At 43.4% G+C, this 19,824-nt stretch overlaps 1 protein-coding gene across 3 annotated transcripts in view; it reads right to left on the bottom strand.

Annotated features, from left to right (window-relative positions):
• Rcan2 (regulator of calcineurin 2) overlaps positions 1 to 19,824 on the bottom strand; it is a 204,764-nt gene that overhangs the window by 11,048 nt on the left and 173,892 nt on the right. For all 3 annotated transcript variants that reach the window (XM_055612322.1, XM_055612314.1, XM_055612332.1), the window contains 2 exons: positions 6,698 to 6,871; positions 3,837 to 4,008 (listed from right to left, as the gene is read on the bottom strand). In XM_055612322.1, coding sequence (XP_055468297.1) covers positions 3,837 to 4,008; positions 6,698 to 6,871 — 346 coding nt within the window. The remainder of the gene's footprint in view (positions 1 to 3,836; positions 4,009 to 6,697; positions 6,872 to 19,824) is intronic.

Genomic DNA, 19,824 nt, shown 5'->3' with positions numbered 1-19,824 from the left:
CTTCCTTCCTTCCTTCCTTCCTTCCTTCCTTCCTTCCTTCCTTCCTTTCTTTCCTTATTTACTTTTACTTTGTTGTGACACCTTTTGGGGGTGGAGAGGAGGGTGGACAGACATGGAGACAAGGAGAGGACTCAGAGTCTGGAGTCTTGATCCCGTCTCATTGTGCTTGAGCTTGCCTCTGCCGTAGTTTGAGGGCCCACCATATGTTCATACATTGGATTCCCCCACTTCATCAAAGCAGCGGTGTTGAGGGCATTTGGGTCGTGATGACTGAGCACTGATGAATGGATTAACGTCAGCCCCATTTTCATGAGACTTAGATTAGTTACCGCAAGAGTGGACTGTCATAGGCATGTTCCAAACTCATATCCTCTGCCAGTTCGTTTTGTTTTAAAGACAGGGTCTCACCTCATAGATCTAAGTGAAAACAGGCCAGGGACTTACTATTAGACTAGGCTGGCTCAAACTCGCAGAGATCCACCTGCCTCTGCCTTGCAAACCTGGGAATGACCAGATGCTGACAGTATGTCCTCATGCTTCCTAGCTCCCAGGAGTACTAGCTAAAACAAATCTCCCTCTTTAATAAATTGCCACATCTTGGGTGTTTTCTTTCAGCAATGATGATGATGGCCTCTAATATGACCTCTGTGATATTTTCATCCCAATTATTGGATGAACATTTATCCTCACGGATATGGAAGTAAAGAGAAACAGCCTTAAACTGCTGGCAAGAAATGCAGATAATAATGCCCAAATTCATTCAGGTGGCAGGTGTTTCAAGGATGCAATACTAATTGACCTTACAAAGGAGGAAGCCCTAGATGTCGGTGACCTTGGCAAATGCTATTGGATATGGCAGTGAATGGGCCCATCTCTGTGCACTCTACTGAAAGGCTGGGGTAGTGTTAAAGATCACCACCAACTGAGGTTAGAACAGAAGTTATCCAATGCCCAAGCAGAATAGGCCTAAAGCTGGCAATATACTCCATAACAGAAGACCATCTGGCCAAGAGGCAGAGCGTCACCAGCTGGAATCAGAAGAGACAACCATTCAGCTGCATTATCCTGGGAAAACCCATCTGTCTTCTCACAGCTCAGTCTCCTAGTCTGTGCCCTGGGGATGACAGAAGCTCGAGAGCACTTCCCAAACAGTACAAGGTACATTTATGTGAGTCAGGAAGGTAATAGCTGTAGGTTAGCCTACATTTGAACGATGTCAATCACTTGTGCTCAACTTGCACAACCTCCTTTTCAGAATGTCTGAGGTCATTTCCTTCCTGCCTCCTTTGCTGCAGGTTCTGTGGGTGGGGGTATCCCCTCTAGGGCATAATCCCTGCCCCATGTGTCCCTTCCCATAATCTTGTAGGCCACTCTTGTTCTTGACAGTGATTTCTAGTCAGTGAGGGTAATTAAGGCTTGTCCTCACCAACTCACTGTACCATTGTCTGTTGACAGTGACTCCAAATGAAAGTTTATATCCTTGTTTTTTTTTTTTTTTGTTGTTGTTGTTTGTTATTTTTTATGGCTAGATTTTACTGGGTTGCCAGCTCTGAGTAGGTGGATCACAGGTCAGTTGAGCTGTGATTTCAGCGTATTTTATACAAAGTAGCTGCTTTGGTAAAGAGTAAAGACAAGACTGGAATATGACTCAGCTGGTGAAGTGCTTGCCACATAAACATTCTTCCGGTACTGGGGGCATGGTGGTGCATGCTTGTAATCCACGTGCTGGGGAGACAGAGACAGCTGGGTCCCCAAGACTCTCTGGCCAGTCTGCTTGGCTATTATTTGATGAGTTCCAGGCCAAGGGAGATCCTGACTCAACACACAAACAAAACCAATAGCAGAAAAGGTGGTTGATGCCTGATGAGTGGCACCAGAATTTGACCTCTGCCCTACACACAAACACACACATACCCACACACTCACTCACTCACACTTAGAGTGAAGGATGATGAGTCCAGCCTTGGAATTACCTGGCTGTGTTTTTCCCTTGGGATCCCAGGCTCTAGTCCTCTACAAGGCAAGTCAGCCCACCAGAGGCCTGGCGAATCTACAGGAAATTCTATTTGCTGACACTCAGAACAAACATCCAACATTTTCACTCATGTGTCTGCTCATAGCAGGGGCAAGCTGGCACCCACAGGGTCCAATTGGCTGCAGAGGGTCCCTGAATCTTGATGGGTAATGGGTTTCCAAGGTTTGACTTGGGGAGACTTGACTTTGTACATGTCACTATGCTATTGAATTCCACAGTCATGGCTCTCCTGAATGGAAACTGTGTAGATTCAGGACTCCAGTCAGTGAACTAGGCACTCGTAAATGCCATCACCTCACTCACCAGGCCACCCTGCACACCTGTTGCTCCTCACAGTGGCTCTCTGAAGATGAAACCACGGCCGTTTCTAAGGCCCTAGAAGCCAAGTGGCTCACTCGTTTATCTGGAGACGCTTTTTCTCTGAGGCAGGCCCCACACTCAACAGGCAGCCATTCTCTCACAGAGAATGCTTATTAATCATAACAGCCCCCATCTTCATAAATGGGTGACCATTTATTCTTGGGAAATTCCTGGTTTTAACACAGAAGTCCCATATCCCAGGAATCTTTCAATCATTGGCACATTAGGACCATTGCTGTCTCTAATTCCCATGGTTAAAAAAAAAAAAAAAAACAAAAACAAAAACAAAAAAAAACTGTGGTGTATATTCAGGTTTCCAGAATCAGGTGACTCTATGTCCCTGACTGTGCAATAAATACTGGGAAGATTGTACTGTAAGTTAATTATTCCTAGAATTTGGCATTTAGGGGCAGGTGGCTTTTAAGCTCACCTGTAGGTTAGAATCAGGAGATATTTCTGAATTTTACCTCTCTTATGGTGGCTATTTGGGTTGTATTTATAAAGTCTCCATTCACCCTGAAAACACCATCAGCACAAAGAGGTGACCTAGGTGCCACCAGTCACCCTTCATCTCTACAGTGTTGATTTTAGCTCCTTCCATTTCAGTTATTTCCTCTTCTTGTCAAGACAAGGAAGAGCAATTTGGAGTACAAAGGAGCTTCACTGGCTGAAATTGGAGATGGTATCCCTGCTGGGTATGAAATCTGAAATAACATCAGCCAGTCCCATAAAGAGATATGTACAAGAATGATAAAGGAAGCTTGACAGTAAATGTAAAAACTTGGAAATAGTTCAAACATCTATCCACAAAAGAGTGGGAAAGTAGTGTGGCAGCAAATATCTGTAACCAGAAGGGACGAATAAGATTACAGTGTACCAACAGCAGAATTTATCTGTCTGTCTGCCTATCTATCTATCTATCTATCTATCTATCTATCTATCTATCTATCTATCTATCTATCTATCTAGGGAAAGAGAGGCTATTCTCATTGACTTCTTGTGGTACCTGGAAGTCTTCATTCTGATGAAGAGGATGTCACACATCAGAGGATTACAGGGTGCATACTAATACCCATGAGAGAAATAAAATTGGTAAGATAGCATGGTAGCCTCTTGCTAGTTGAGAGAACATTTTTCTCTGGATAGCTCAAGATGCATAGAGAAAGCCAGGCACCGGGTAGCTTTCTCTGCACTTAAATCCTGTATTGCAACCCAGAACCAGAGCTTTCTCTGCAGAGGATCCTGCATTGCTTTGCAGAAGGTGCAGAGCTGGGCACTGCATTCTCATCCATCATCCCTCCGTCCCACTGTCCACAGGGAGCAAGGAATCCGTTAGAAATGCAGGTGTGATGGGAAACCTGCGCATTCAAGCTTGTTAATTTTGCTTGGCAGTTGCAGGTGGCTGACAAAGTCTTAGTTTTCAGGAGGGTCAAGAGCTTACCTGGTCCTAGTTTGGCCACGGCATAAAGGAGGTCATAGTTGAGGACTGGCGTGGCATCGCTGATGGGCTTCCAGCCAACAGGAGGAGATGAAGGGGGCGAGATGAGGAACTGTTTGGCAGGCTGTGGGGGTGCCAAATGCAGTTTGTCTCCATCTGTCTCAGGGGTCTGGACCTTTCAAATAGAGAACAACGAGACCTGATTCTCCACGCTTTCAGCTGGGCAGGGCTTCACTGATGGCCACACTGCAGTAGCCATCCCTCCCTTTTGCATACTATGTACTCACCATTTGATTGGGGCTGTTACACAGCAGTTTCCTTCTTTGGAGCACCGAGGTCACCTAGAGGGCTTCTAAAACATGTTGCCGAGCCCTGCCTGGCACTAGGTTGTATGCACGTGTGGGTGTGTATATGTGAGCTACAGGACAACCTCTGATGCCATCACCCTTGTCTTTTGGGTTTTGTTTTGACCTTGAGCTCTCACCAATAAGTTTCTGTTAGATAGCCAGAAAGACACAGAGGGTCACCTAAGACCATCAGAAAACACAGATGTTCACCCTACAGTTCATACCAGCAGCAAAATGACGGTTTGGAAGTAGCAACAAAAGTCGTTTGGGGTTGGGGGGGGGGGGTCACCGCAACGTGAGGAACCGTATTAAAGGGCCGCAGCAGTAGGGAGGCTGAGAACCACTGCCCTAACCCACCCCACTGCCATAAGGAAAACTATGCACCCCTTAAATAAAGACTACCACGGTAGCCTCCTGTTACCCCCCCCCCCCCCAACAGCTGTCAAGTTCTGTCTACTTCTATGGGCTTACTGACTATCTTATGAGAATGGAACCACGGAACAGGGGGGCTTTTGGGTCTTATCACATTCTAAAGGCTCATGTTTTGGTGATGGATTATCAATATTTCTCTTACGGCTGGATAATAATTCCTTTGTGTTGACATGCCACAGTCTCTTTATCCATTTGTCTGTTGAAGAACTTAGGTTGTTATCACTTTTGGCCTATTGTGAATAGAGCAGCTCTGAATATTCCTGCCTAAGTATTTCTTCCGATTCCCTATTTTTCAGTACCTAGAAGAGTATTGCAAAGTCACATGGTAACTCAATGTTGTCTTTTAGTGGAACCCAACTTACCTATCTATATATCTATGTATTTATCTATGTATCTGTCTATCAATCTGCCTATCTATATCTCTCCATATATCTGCATATGTAATATATTATATATACTGCGTGCACACACACATATACACACAGTGTTTGGTTTTGACACAGCATCTCCCTGTGTGGCACAGGCTGGCCTTGAATGCAAGATCTCCTGCCTCAGGTGGTAGAGTTCAGGAATTACAGGCATCCACTATTATAGCTGGTCCTGATGCAGGCTTTAGTAAATGATGATCTGAGATTTGTCTTAGCTACATGGATTTATAAGAGATGTAGGATTTTATCAGGAGTCTGCGGCTGAAGCCCAGGATCTTTGCACTGTGCCACTGATCACTTGAGAGGTGACTGTTGCCTAGTGATGGATGAGGCCTTGATGGAGAATGGATACTAACCATCCAGTATTGTGGGTCCTATGAACATCCCTAAGAACTCCCCAGAACAGTTCAGAAGAGTGAGCATTTGGCTTTGCAATGCATAAAATTAATTTTCATGGATTTGTAATTCTTCGTCATGAATGAGTTTAGCAGACCATTAAGCCTGTCATTTAAGGTTTGATCATAACCCTGTCAGGAAGGCTAGGAGCCACTGTGGTGAGACCGTAGCTATTGCAGCTCCTCACTGGAGTTTACTGTGCCTTTACTAAGGTCAGGCACTGCTGTACACAGCCTTCCATGCCATCTTCATGACCTGACAGTGATAAGGGTTGAGGATGTCATCATCCCCATCTTATAGATTCGAACTCAGTCCCAACGAGGTCCTGGTTAGAGCTCAGCTTGGCAGCTCTTAGAGCCTCTACCCTAAAACACAGATACTGCTATACCTGGGAATCATGGTCCATGTCTATTTCCTTCCTTGTTTTAAAAACTTAACTGTGAGAATTTCATATGTATGCATATTCATATTTTATATATAATGTATATTAATATATATGTGTAAACATATTTTGATCAAGTTTGCTTTTATTCCTCTCCCCTCCCAACCTCATGTTATTTATGTTTTGTTTTTTTTTAACCCACTGAGTGCAATTCGTACTGTCCATATAAGCATAGGCATGGAATCACTGAAACATTGTCAACCTACTAGAGGCCACTCTCCCAAGGAAACTGCCTCCCCCTCTCCTAGCAGCCATCAACTTTCAGAAGCCTCTCAGTTGGGGGTGGGGGCTTATGGTCCCCCTTTTTACTCCATGCTGGAATGTTGACTGGCTTATCTTATACAGGTCTTATACAACCACTAAACTAACTTCTTACTGAACTCATTACAACAGCAGACAAATTCACACGTGTGCAGTACCGGTAGAGGCCAGAAGAGGGCATTCGATCCCCTGGAATTTGAGTTATAGACAGTTATGAGATACCATATGAGTGCTAGGAATCAAACTCAAGTCCTCTGGAAGAGCAGCAAGTACTCTTAACTGCTGAAACATCCCTCTAGGTCCCCGTTTACATTTTAATTTAATTTACTTATTTTTCAATTAACAACGACCTGTTCTGTGTGCATGAATGTATTGCCCCCCCCACACACACACACACATAAGAATGCCCCATGTGTGTGCCTGGTACCCTAATGGGTCAGAAGAGGGCAACAGATGTCTGTGAACCACCACGTGGGTGCTGGAAACTGAATCTGGTTCTTCTGCGAAAGCAACAGGGACTCTGAACTGCTGGGCTAAAACAGGAGGGTGAAGAATTACCTGTGCGAAGTAGAGCTTTAGCTTCTTCCCTCTGAACTGGGTCTCATGAAGCTCTATCCGAGCGCGGGCTGCAGATTTGGGGTGGCTGAAATTTATTCTGACCCGTCGGAAACTCTTAAACAGCTGGAACGTCACACATTCATCGTAAGTCCGGAACAGTCCCTCAAATTTTTCCTGATAAAACAACCAGAGAAAGAGATCCATTGGTTTTGCGTCTAGTATGATGCCATGTGACGAAAGTAGGTGACCTTGGCAGGCTGTTGAGAACAGGAAGTTAAAACAGGAGGTATATTCGTCAGAAACAGGAATTTCCTCAGCCTGGGTAACCATGAGGAAGAGGAGTAGTGCTCTCCAGGCACTTCCTCACCTTATAGCCAACTCTGTTTTGGCATAGGAAAAAAAACAAAACAAAACAAAAAACCTTTATTGCATCAAGCTACTAAGATTTTTTCATTTTTTTTTCTGCAGCACAGCCAAGACTCCATAATACCAAGCAGCATTTTAACATATTTAATTTGATACCCAATTTTTTAAAATATATTTTATTTATTTATTATTTATACAGTATTATGCCTGAACGTAGGCCTGCATGCCAGAAGAGAGCACCAGATCTCATTATAAATGGTTATGAGCCACCGTACGGTTGCTGGGAATTGAACTCAGGACCTTTGGATATACAGCCGGTGCTCTTAACCTCTTGAGTCATCTCTCCAGCCCCCTTGATACACAATTTTAATTCACCTGAAAAACGCCTATTACATGTCCATTTGGTAAAAGGTCTGGTCCCTCCTAGGAATTAGGAGGGTACAGAGATGGGGGCCATTTTGTTTTGACCTGTGGTTGTCGAAAAACATGAGAGGTGAACACAGACATAAATAAGAGAACACCCAGAAAAAAAAAAAATTAAAAAAAAGAAGCCAAAAAAAAAAATAAGAATAAAAAGGAAAAAAAATCAGAGAACTATGTGTGTGTATAAAATTAACACTTTTTAGCCTTAAATAAAAAGAACTTACCACTAGAAAAACCAGTGTAAATTACGCACTGTACATTCTTAATGGAGAATTGGGTCTTAAGAGAGCAATTTCTCTCTCTCTTTTCTCCCTCTATCTCCCTCTATATATTTTAGATCCTGATTTTAAGATTCTAATAGTCAATAGTATTTTGTCATAACAAGCAGAAGGGGGAATGCATGAAATGATTCTATAGGAGTCATAGAATTTTTGTGTATACTATAAGCATTCCAGTGGGTTATGCACAGGTCCGGGGTGGGGGGGACAGAGGCTGATGGCCAGTATCTTTCTCAATCTCTCTCCACCTTCGCTTTTGAGGGACTGTCTCTTGGTGAACCAGAGCGCATCAGTTCAGCTAGGCTGGTTGAGCACTGAACTATGGAATCCACTTGTCTGTGCCCCACCCCCACGCACTGGAGTTAACAGTTGTGTGCCACCATCCCTGGCTTTTAATTTGGCTGCTGAAGATTCCATAGCAGGCACCTGACTTACTGAGCATCTCTCCAGCCTGAAGTTCATAGAATTTTAAACTGAAGTTGGCCTGGTGGATGATGAATTTAACCTTTCTTTCCTCACTGGCATCATTTTACAAACTGATATTCCCAGCTCAATCAGTATGTTAAGAGCAGCCAAAGTCCCTGGGACCCTGGCTACAGGGGTGGTTTTTAACTGCATGAATAGTCATACTACTAGGCTGATGGAAAGAAATGTGTTAGCGTAGGTGAGGGAAGGATGCCTATAAAGATGATCTTGGGCTGAAGTTGTGCCCACGTGAAAGGCAATGACATAGGGTTTAGAACCCATGAGTCCTGCAGCATTTTAGAACAGACCCCTGCTGTCAGGAAAGAGATTCCTCTTGCTATCTCTCTCTCTCTGGCATTCAGAAGATTTGGTCTCAGCTTTTTACGTACATGCCTGTGCTCCTTCCAAGCCCAGGCAACACCCCAGGCTGAGCCCACCATAGCTCTTCTCATGCTTGACTCCATGTCTGACGACTCTTTCTCTTGAATGCTAATATGCCACTCTATTCCAACAACCCAGAGCATCCGCTCAAAGCTCTGAGCGGATTCTCTGTTTATGGATTCTTTCCCCCTCTTTTCTGGCTCTGTTCATTTATTCTTTCCCCGACAACAGCAAACCAAGTATCTTTCCTTGCCGTAGGCAGAACAGTGAGATTTCCCCTTCATCTCTCAAGTCTTGGGATAAACCATTTCCGAAGACTGGGCCTTTAGCTACCACTTCAAGGCGCTTCTTAAAAACATTCTTTCTCCTAGTCCTATGCCTTTCTGGATAGGAGGGCTGATAATTAGCAGCCTTTCCTCCTGCACAGTGTGAGTGCTCTGAATTGGCCAAAACTTAGCCAGTTGTTTGATTAGTTATGAAAATCCTCAGGAATGGGAAGGGGCAGGATGTTAAAAACTCGTGTTACCTTTAGCATGTGTTTCAGGACCAAATTCTTGAGTTCTCCCTGGTTCTCTTATTTTCCCAGTTGGGAGGTTCTCTCTCCCCATCTCTTCACCAAGACCTAAGAGCACGTAGCTAAGGCTGACTAGTGGAGTGCGAGTTATGTACCTCATTGAGTATCCTATATTATTATTATTATTATTATTATTATTATTATTATTATGTGCTTATCAGTTTGAGCTGCCAACCTCCAATACTTGTGTTAAAGGAAAATCGTCAAAGAGCTGGACAAGGGCTCTAGGCAAATGGCCCTCTGTGTATTGTCCACATTCAAAGGCCTTGACCAACCATCTAGCAATAGCTTTTTTCTTTCTACAATAGCTTTTTTTCTTTCTTCAATAGATGCTTCCATAACTTGGTTGCCTGGACTTGGCTTCTAACATATTTAGCCTCAGTCATTTCCGTTGCTGTGGCAAATTATACTAATAAAAAGCTAGGAAAATAGGGAAGTGAGTGGTTTATTTAGATTATAACTCCAGGTCATGGTCCATCATGGTCCCACATGGTCCATGACCTTGCGGGAAGGTCGAAGCAGAAACCCAAGAAGCCAGTCACACATCCACTCTTCCCAGCAGAGAGACAAATGCATACATGCTGCTTGATTGCTCCTTGAGCTAGCATTTACTCTTACATAGCTCAGGACCCATCCTAGGGAATGGAACTACAAATGGATCTCCTGGTACCCTTACATGGAGATCAGCTCATTGCTCAGGGGCCAGGCTTTTTAATTGAACCATAAGTGGCTCTCTGCCTAGGGTGATGATAATGAAAAACTGCCACATGCTTGGAAGGCCCTCTCTACAAGTTTTCAGGAGCTTGCTGTAGGTGAGAGCTAGCCATGAATGAGAGGATTTCCATTAGTGTCATTATAAATATTCATCTTTCGGGGCAATAAACAGGATGCAAGAAAACTTGGCTAGAGGAAGACACAACACATTGAGGCCATCAATGTGCCCATAGACAAAACAATCATATAGGAAGACCAGTGGCAGGGTTCTTCCACCTCCACCACAGCAAATGTATAACCGTGTTGGTGCCCACTGCTTGCCAAGTAGTCAAATGGTTCTCCACCTGACAGTTTTTGCTTTGTGGGATCCCTCAGATAGGGCCATGAGGTCTTCCTGTAGCCTCTGGTCCATGCTGTTCTATGATGGCTATCTCTAACTTTAGGTCTTAGGACACTGCACTCTCAGGAATTATTAAAGAGCCTGAAGAGCAATCTTTTATGGTGTGAAATTTTTCTCTTAACATTTATTGTACCAGACATAAAAGAGAAGTCTGGAAATATTTACTTGCAAATGCATTTCAAAGCAACAGTAATAGGCTTGTTTTATATATATACATAACATAATCTTATTATAAGATATTTCTGTTTTCTGAAAAATGATAAGATATGGCCAGAGGATATGGCATTGCTTTCCATGTTTGCGAATTATCTCACCTTTAATCTTCTATCTACCTCCAGTGCACTCTGCTGCTGTAACTCAGCAGTATGAAGAATTACGCAGTGGGCAAAGTGTAGATTATACGAATAGCCTCTTAGGAATGTGGCTGTTCTTCTTTGATATTTCAACACTTAAAAAGTGATTGCTTCTGAAGGGCATTGCAGCTTAATGATCTAATTTATACTCTCAGTGGAGTTTATTTTTGACCCCTGTGTGATTTTATAATAGTGGGCACTGTCATTTCTAAAAACAGCTTCCATAATTTATATGGCTTTACAAAATGATCGGCGTAATCACACAATATTAAAATGACAGTAAATAATATCGATTACCAAAAAGTCTGGTGGATAAAATTATTCCCAAATTAATTTTGGCTTTAGGGCTTGTGGTTTATCTTTGATGACCTACATAATAGCTATTTTTTTAAAGTGTGTATGTGCCTATAGCGGTCAGAAGAGGGTACTGGATCACCCGGAGCTGCTGTTACAGCTGGTGAACTACCTGAAATGGACACTAGGAAGCAAACTGGGATCCTCTGCAAGAGCGGTGCAAACTCTGAACCATCCTTTAGCCTAGGACGTTTTTCCACTGTGCTCTGTACCCTTCCTACGGTGTCTTCATTCAGTCCTCTTCTTTCTCTCTAGTGTCTTCCTCTTCACCAAAAGGTGCCCCCTTCTGCTCAGATACCGCATGCTTTTCATTACATAGGAGAACACTGGATTTTAAATTTTCTGCTTTTTAGTGTTTTTGTTTGTTTGTTTGTTTGTTTGTTTGAAGTGCAGCCTGAGCACGTAGCTCTTGAGGAATCCTGGTGCAATTTTTCTTTCTCTAGAGTATTTATAGTCTAAGAATTTCATACATATATTTTGACAAACTCACCCTCACCTCCATCCACCTCCACTTTATCCCTTATCACTCCCAACTTCATGTGCCCATTTAAAGAGTTTTATTAACATTTTATGTTTATGACCATTTGTGCTGCATGATGTATGTGCCTGGTATCTCCAGAGGCCAGAAGAGGGTGTAAGATCCCTAGGAAATGGATTTACAAGTGGTTGTGAGTTCCTAGTACCCACAGGTGCTGGGAACCCAACCTGGTTTCTTTCAAGAGCACTCAGTGTTCTTAACCACTGAGCCATCTCTCTAGCTCCAGATGTGCTCATTTTAGAAAAAGAACCTACTGAATGCACTTAGTGGTGCCTGCAGGTGCATGGATGTGGGGCCCTCTAGAGCAGGAGAAGCCTCTCACAAACCGAATCCCTGAAAAACACTGACTCTCCCTCCACCATCAGCCATCAACTGCCAACAGCTCCTCACCTAGGAATGGGACTTCATGACCTCTCCCCCATCTATGATGGGATTCTGGCCAAGGACCTCCCCCACTAAACATGACAGGCAGAAAGTTTTCTTTATGTTTCTACCTCCATATCTGCAGTCAGTATTCAATCTACATTTTGTATCTCATATGAAAAAGGTATTCAAACATAGCTTACAAACACAGGATGGGGAAACACAAGACAAGATAGAAGTTTAGTAAAAAGAAGGCAAGACAATGGGGAGGAGCATGAATTGGAGCATAGTGGATACATTCAATGAGACTGAACGGTGTCTCATAGCTATGACCTTTGCCACAGTTGAGCCACCATAGTGTCTGCCATCTTTTTAAACACATACATGATGAGGAAACTTTCATGTACCGTATATACTTCATGGAGTCTATCTACAAGGCAAAGATGACTTTGATCTTAAAACGAGGCCTTTGGATCTGTCCAGGGTCCTCATAAAGGGCCTAGCATAAGGCGAGGAGTGAGCAACATTCTTGTTACAGCATGTGACAGAATGGTGGACAATGTACTGGTGAGAAAAATTCAGAAACTACTGTTTCCTAAATGAGCAATCTTTCACTGTATGCTCAGTAAAACTGAGGAAGTGCTCAAAATGTTCTGCCTGGTAGGCGCCACACAATCTGAGAGGATTTTAGAAAACATCATACAAAGCTAAAATAGTGTCACTGTCTTTAATTCACAGCCAGACAATGGATGAAACCTAACTTCTGAAGGTTCTCTCCCTAACTCCTTAGAAACATTTGGAGAGAGTTGGAGTTAACATGCTAGAGTCTAGGCTTTTGTCTAAACAATGAAAGCCACCACAAGCCAGATAAATGTAAAATTAGGCAGCTAGCAAAACTGAAGTTGGTTATACTACACAAATACTGCCAATAACATGAAAAGGAGCAGGAGGTTCCTAAGACAGAAATGAAGAAGCAGATTTTCCTCATCACCCTAAAGGGCCAGTGCTGTTCTTGTGAGATGGCTATGGAGGAAGTTTAGTGGAGCCTCGATCATCGTGTGAAACCATTCTATGTTCCTTACATAATTTTCAGTGTTTTACACTTCAGATCCCTGCAGGTTTGAATGATCTTAATCAGAAACTGGGTATCTCACTATCACTAGACTTTCATCTGTCAGATGAAACCTAGAAACTGTTGAAGAGGGAAACCATTTATCACCTTCCCAAAGCTACCACAGATGGTCACAGGCAAACTCCACCATCTGGGAGATACTGGCTTTGATGGGCCTCTCGGGAGGCCCTGCTGTCAAGTCTGCTACTGTGAAGAGGGTAGCTAGCCTGAGCGTGGTGGTTCTTGTGTCTGGATTTAACCCATCACGATTTCTTTGTCCAGCCCCTCTTATTGCTAAAGCATGCATTGTCCCATCTCTGGTCCTGATGCTACCTAGACACAAGATCACTATGAACAGGAGGGCTGCCATGTCCTGCACAGCTCAGTCCTGGAAACCTGACTTGGTCGACATGAGGAAAAACACATGAAGAAATGACAGATGCACATACAGAAACTGGAATAGGGTGTTTTGTGCTGGCTCTGATGATAGGCACTTATCAACATAACCCAGAAACTCAAAGTGTTTATTATGTTCAGTATGAGGAGGTAGCAATAGCTAGTCTTAGGGGGAGGTCTTTGTAGGGGAGCAGGTTCAGGTTGTAACATCCCTAATGAGGAAAAGCCCATAGGATACTTTCTGTACACTGGTCTTAGTTAAAGGTAGAACATCTGCCAGCTTTCTTACATGAACCAGCAGAAGGCTGCCCCATTTTTCTGAGACTGCTAGGAAAGTGAGGCTTCTCTGTCATTTCCATGGGACTGATGAAGTGTGGTCCTTGACATGGCTGTGCTCATGTCAACAGCACACGTCAGTTCATCCAGTCTCTACAGGAGGGTCACAACTTTTCTTTATGGATTTAAAAAAAAACAGGCAAACTTCCCCTCCCAGGTCTGCTTTGAGACAAGGAAGTCTCTGAAAAGGTCTATAATTCTCTCTCAAGGACTCGGGATAAACATAATAAACAAAGATCCTAGTCCCAAACTGTAAAAGGAGCCTCACTGTCCTCACACCACTTTGTTTCTCCATGAACGTCTCTTAGCACGGAACTTTCCACAGCCTGTATGCCATTCCGGTCTGCTGTCCTCAGCATGCCTATGTAGCATTGCCATGTGAGGTTGCACCTGTAGGTTGTTTTATTCTAAAAGTCTCCATTTTCCCAATTTTACCTGAGCTGTCACATGTCTAAAACCAGGAAAACAAACCATCAGGAAAACCAGAAACAAAGACAAAATATGTAACCAGATCTCCCCAAATATGCCAAGCCAAAAATATGTACAGGAATGATAATGGCCTTTTGAACAGAGATGAGTTCAAAAATTCACAATCTGGGGGAATCCCTCATTAATCAAAAGCATATAAAACTTGGTATGAAAAGAAAGCTTTTAGAAATAATTAGAACAAAAAAAATATAACTTCTGCAGGTCCATTGTGTGCCCTTCTGAGGGACAGAGGCTAGTGTAATAAAGGGTTTCTTAAGAAGCCTCATTCCCCTATAGGAGTATGCCCAAGATGGGGTGTCATGAGGAGTCATGCACAGAGGCCTGGAGTCCAGGTTTTCAGCCCAGCTAAGCTAAGTGCCAGAGTTCATGACTGAAAAGTAGAGGGAAAGCCACTTGCTCTTCTCTACTTTTAGCAGCTTCACTTCTGATCCTTAAAATATGGTCTTCCCCATTCTCAGGACACCTTTCTACAATTTACAATATCATCGACCTGGAGACAGTGTCAAGTCACTGGTGAGGGACTCAGTTTATGCCCAGCTTAAATGCCAATCACAAGATAATTTTATGCCCCTCTGGTCCAATAGTTGGGAGCAGTGACTTTCCACAAACCTCTACTCAGCTGCCATCATATTTATGGTTATCCATTAGTTATAAAGGATTCAACTTAGCAACAGTCACATGGGAACACAGAGCAAGCGTGTGGCAAGCCACATGCCGCATGTGTGGCCCTAGGCATGACACACTCTCAGCACTTCCACAGAAACATCCTGAACTTTGACCTTTTGGGTTTAGACGGAGGCCTCCTTACATAGTTCATTACTTCATTGGCCATTGGTGATGAGCTCTACTATATCTCATCTCTTCCTCTGAGAATTCATCCACCTTCTGATGACGGGTTGCCTTGACTATCTCTCACCTGACGCTAACAAGGGTCCCCACATTTTTCACCAGCACACCAAAAGGCACATCACTTCTGGCTACTCTAGGGCTTTGTGAACCAGACATGAAGATACATAAGTATGTCTTTTCTTTTCATGAACACAGTATCAGGGTTTTTTTTTTAAGCCAATCTTGATCATTTCCCTAGAAACTTTAAACACAGAATGAGAGCAAGAACACTTTCCTTTCCCAGCATGAGGTCAGTCTAAGCAGTCTTGTTACTACTGATGCACACATTAGTAATAAAATTTCAGCCAATGGAATACAGTCTACATGGTGAACCTATTCCCTCCTTGCTTGAGCCTGTTTGCTGGGAACCCAGCTCATAGCTACCTAATAAGGGGTATCAAGAGTCAGATAACTGAATGAATACAAAAATCTGCAGATGACATTGTGTGCTTAGACCCCACACAGTCACGGGCTACTCTCTGGGTAAGATTCTCCCATCATATCAATCCAAGTTTTTCTGCTGTGTCACACTCGGCTCAGCCAGCCCTGGTAGGTGGCGCTTGGTTGTACTAAGTGATCATCTATTTGTAAGCATCTTTGAGCTTTTAGATTACCTCAAGTGTGCTGGTTAGTTTCTGTCAACTTGATGCAAGCTAGAGACTTTTGGGACGAAGGAACCTTAATCGGAACTGGGCTACAGGCAGGCTTGGGGAGCATTTTTCTTGATTACTGACCAATACAACTGGACTCAGCACTGTGGGCAGTGCTACCTTCGTGTAGGTGTCCCTGAAAGGTATAGAAAAGGTAGTCGATGATAAGCCTTGGGAACAAGCCAGCGAGCAGCATTCCTCAATAGTTTTTGCTTCAGCTTCTGCCTTGGTGCCCGCCCTGACTTTCCTTGGTGATGGGCTCTGCCCCGGACTGCATAAACCAAACAAATCCCTTCCTCCCCAAGTTGCTGTTGGTCATGGTTCTTATCATAGCAATAGAAAGATAACTAGAACACTCCCTCTTATCCCATCCAAGGCATGCCTGAGAGCATAGCATTAGCAAAGAAGTAGTGGTCCACAGAATGAGAAGAACGGTGGCTAGACAAGCCCACTGAGAACACATTTGAACAGTGACCTCTGCTAATCAGCACACTGGGCCTGTGATCATGTTCACATATTCCAAACAAAGGAAATATCTGATAGTCTTCTCATAGCTGCCATATTCTGGATCACATTATTGATCAATGTTCCCTTGGGACATTTCTCAAGAGCCAATGACAGCTTTGTCCTTCACTGGGGTGTCTAATTCCTCCTCTCTGATCTTTGTTGTGCATGGTCATGTGTGGTGAGCATCAGCCCAATCAGATGTCGGCTCTAACTGTGTTCATGGAACTGAAGAGGGAATTGGATTTTACAGTCAAGTCTTTACTCACCTATTAAATACAGGCAACAAGAGGCACTCTACAAATGTGTTAGTACTGCAGTGTTTGGAACTACACAACCCACTTCAAATCCTGGTCCCAATCTACCCTGACACACTGATATATCCATTCTCTTATCTACAAAATGGGAACAACAACAATATCTATTTCTCAGAGGTGTCCTGGGTAGGAAGTAAATCAATAAAATTAAGGTATTTGAAGTGCTGAGCACAGTATAAGTGGGTGAGCTGTTATTATTAATCTCATATTAGAAGGCAGACAGTATTTTATTTCTATTTATACTGGCCTATTAGTTATAGCTATATAAATCTCCCTATGTCTAGATTCAGTTCAATTTTTGCTATGTCTCTATCATAATTCTGTTCATAATCATTTAAGACCATAAACGGCAATCAGGAATGCTTGCATACATCATATAAAATACTAACCTGATTTTAGTGCTGGCTATGTACTTAAAATGTAGAGCCCTAATGTCTTAGTTATTGTTTCTATTGCTGCAATGAGACAATATGACCAAAAAGCAAGTAGGGGAGAAAAGGGTTTATTTGGCTTACACTCCCATGTTGCTGTTCATTATTGAAGGACGTAAGGACAGGAACTTGAAAACAGGACAGGAACCTGGAGACAGGAGCTGATGCAGAGGCCATGGAGGGGAGCTGCCTACTGGTTTGCTCCATATGGGTTGCTCCGCTTGTTTTCTTATAGAACCAGAACCACCAGGCCAGGGATGGCAGCACCTACAGTGGGCTGGGCCCACCCCCACTGATCACTCACTGAGAAAATGCCTTACTGCTGGATCCCATGGAGGCATTTCCTCAGTCCAGGCTCCTTCCCCTCTGATCACTCTAGCTTGTGTCAAGTTGACCACAAACATTTCTTCCTTATCTGAAAAGCTTTACAAGTGTCAGTGAATTGCTTGCTAAGCAAACACATGATCCAATCCCGACCCATGGTATATACAAAAAAAAAGTCATGGCGGTGTGTATTTGTCATACCAGAGTGGAGGTGACAGAGACAGGAGGATCCCTGGGACTCACCAGCTAGCCAGCCTAGATTATCTGGCAAGTTTCAAGCCAGTAAAAACCCCGTCTCGGACCGTGTGACCAATGATGCTTCAGGAATGACACTCAAGGTGACACCCCATATTCCACTGTTTCCTGGGTAGATGTGAGGTAGCCCATAAGTTAAGTTTAATGGTCCTAAAGTCAGGCGTTTTGTTAGGAACTGTAAACTGTGGAACCTATCTGTCTCTACAAATGTCCCACCATCTTCCCCACTGCTCAAAACAGAAGCTAAATGTCCCATCTCTTCTCTCTCCCTTATTCTGACATTTAGTGCTCAATAGCCCCTGACTTCTCTAGGTTCAGCACTCTTCAGTCATCACTCCCCTGCTGTCTTCATCTTGCCACCAATTTCTGAGCTCACTGTGGCTGACCCTGTGACTGTTCTAGGCATGCTTTCAATTTGGTCACTTGAAAAGCAACATGGAAAGATCTCTTCTATAGAGTAACTTCAAAAAGAAAATCTCAAGCATGTCCCTGCCTTTATAAACCTTTAATGCCTCTCCATAGTTTTCAAAATGAAGCTCAGCTTGGCATTCAAGGTTCTTTATAAGATGGCTGTCACTTAACCCCCTAATCTCACACCCCATCTCTGTCCCATCCTGTTCTCTATGTTCTAGACAAACTTCACTTAAAGGTCCTAAAGGAGGGCTGTTCTCTCTCTGGGCTCTCTTTCTCCCTTGCTCATTCTTCTCCTGGACACACCGTTTTGTTTTCGGTACCTCTGAATTGCTGCTCTAAGACCAGCTTAGCTTTCATGCTCCAGAGATCTTTCCCCAGTGCCACTCAGTCTAGGATTTCCTTCCACTGTGTTTTCACTAGAGTTTAGTTAATAGGGGCAAAGGCTCCCTTGTCACCTCGGACTTCAAGAGCAGGAATGGTCTTGTTGTCCTTTTGTGTTTTGCTAATTTCTTAGTAACTCTCAACTGTGTGCCATACAAGATGTTTAGACTCCAAAGAGAGCTCACTTGGTGAAATGAGTGCATTAATGTTGGAAGAATGGCCTTTCAACCCACAAGCCACCTTTTGGAGTATTTGTTCTTCTCATTAATGAAGTCAGTCCACACGCACTAAGCAAACAAGGTACATCTTCATATAAAGATGTAATGGGGAAACCATGATTGAATGGGACACAATCTTTGCCACATTCCCTTTGTCTGCCCAGGCTTAGAGCATTTTAAAGTAACAGAATCTTTTGCCAGTCTACTGTGTCACTATGGGTTTGTATCTGTGGGGGGCAGTGTTAAGAAAGAGTGCAGGGAATAGAGGGTATCTAAAATATGTGTTTAATTTGATGTATGCAAATGTGAGTCCAAGCAGGAGGGCAACATGACCAAAAGACTTGTCTATTTATATTAGCCTGATCATCTCCTTAAACATGGTGTTTTCTAACTGATTTCATAGGGACCTTAAATGGCATTTGCATTATTTTAAGAGGCAGATAGCAGGGTGTGGTGGTGCACGTCTTTAACCTCAGCACCTGGGAGTGAGAGATAGGGGGATCTCTGTAAGTTTGAGGATAGCCTGAGTTACAAAGTCAGATTCAGGACAACCAGGGCTCTTACACAGAGAAACCCTGTCTCAATAACAAAGCAAAAGAAGAGGCAGATATAAACATTTTAAAAAATGGCTCAATCATTAAATCTAAAAATAAACTTCAGGTTTTATGCTTCTAATTATGTTTCTGCTGGCCCCTTTCTCCTCTTCATTTATGAGGGATTCTAATTCTCATCTCCAGCTCTCTGTTACACAATTGTACTGTTATTAAGCAGGTATAGAATTGAAGGCGATGGAAACGGATGGGAGCTGAGCACTTCCTGGCAGCCAGCGCCTGCATGAGTCTTACATTTATTTTCATTGCAAGAAGCTTCTGGGAATACACTTCATTTTCTCTCTAAACTGCAGGTCAAGGGCCTGCTGATGTTTTCCAGCTTGCAGGCTCATCTTGGGAAATAAGTCTCTCAGGAGTACCACAGTATGTTGTAGTTAGAAGGTGGGGAAGGAGGGGCTAGACAGATGGCTCAGTGGATAAGAGAGCTTGCTGCTCTTGCAAGGACTTGGGCTTGGTCTCCCAGCACCCACATTAGGCTACATACAAACACCTGTAATACCAGCTCTAGGGGACCTGACACCCTCTTCTGGCCTCTACAGGCACCATCACACACACACACACACACACACACACACACACACACACACACACAC

The sequence above is a fragment of the Psammomys obesus genome, unplaced genomic scaffold (assembly GCF_907164565.1).
Source record: "Psammomys obesus unplaced genomic scaffold, mPsaObe1.curated_primary_1811, whole genome shotgun sequence".
Classification (NCBI taxonomy): domain Eukaryota; kingdom Metazoa; phylum Chordata; class Mammalia; order Rodentia; family Muridae; genus Psammomys; species Psammomys obesus.
The sequence above is the reverse complement of the archived record's forward strand: the minus strand, read 5'-3'. Positions and strand labels throughout refer to the sequence as shown.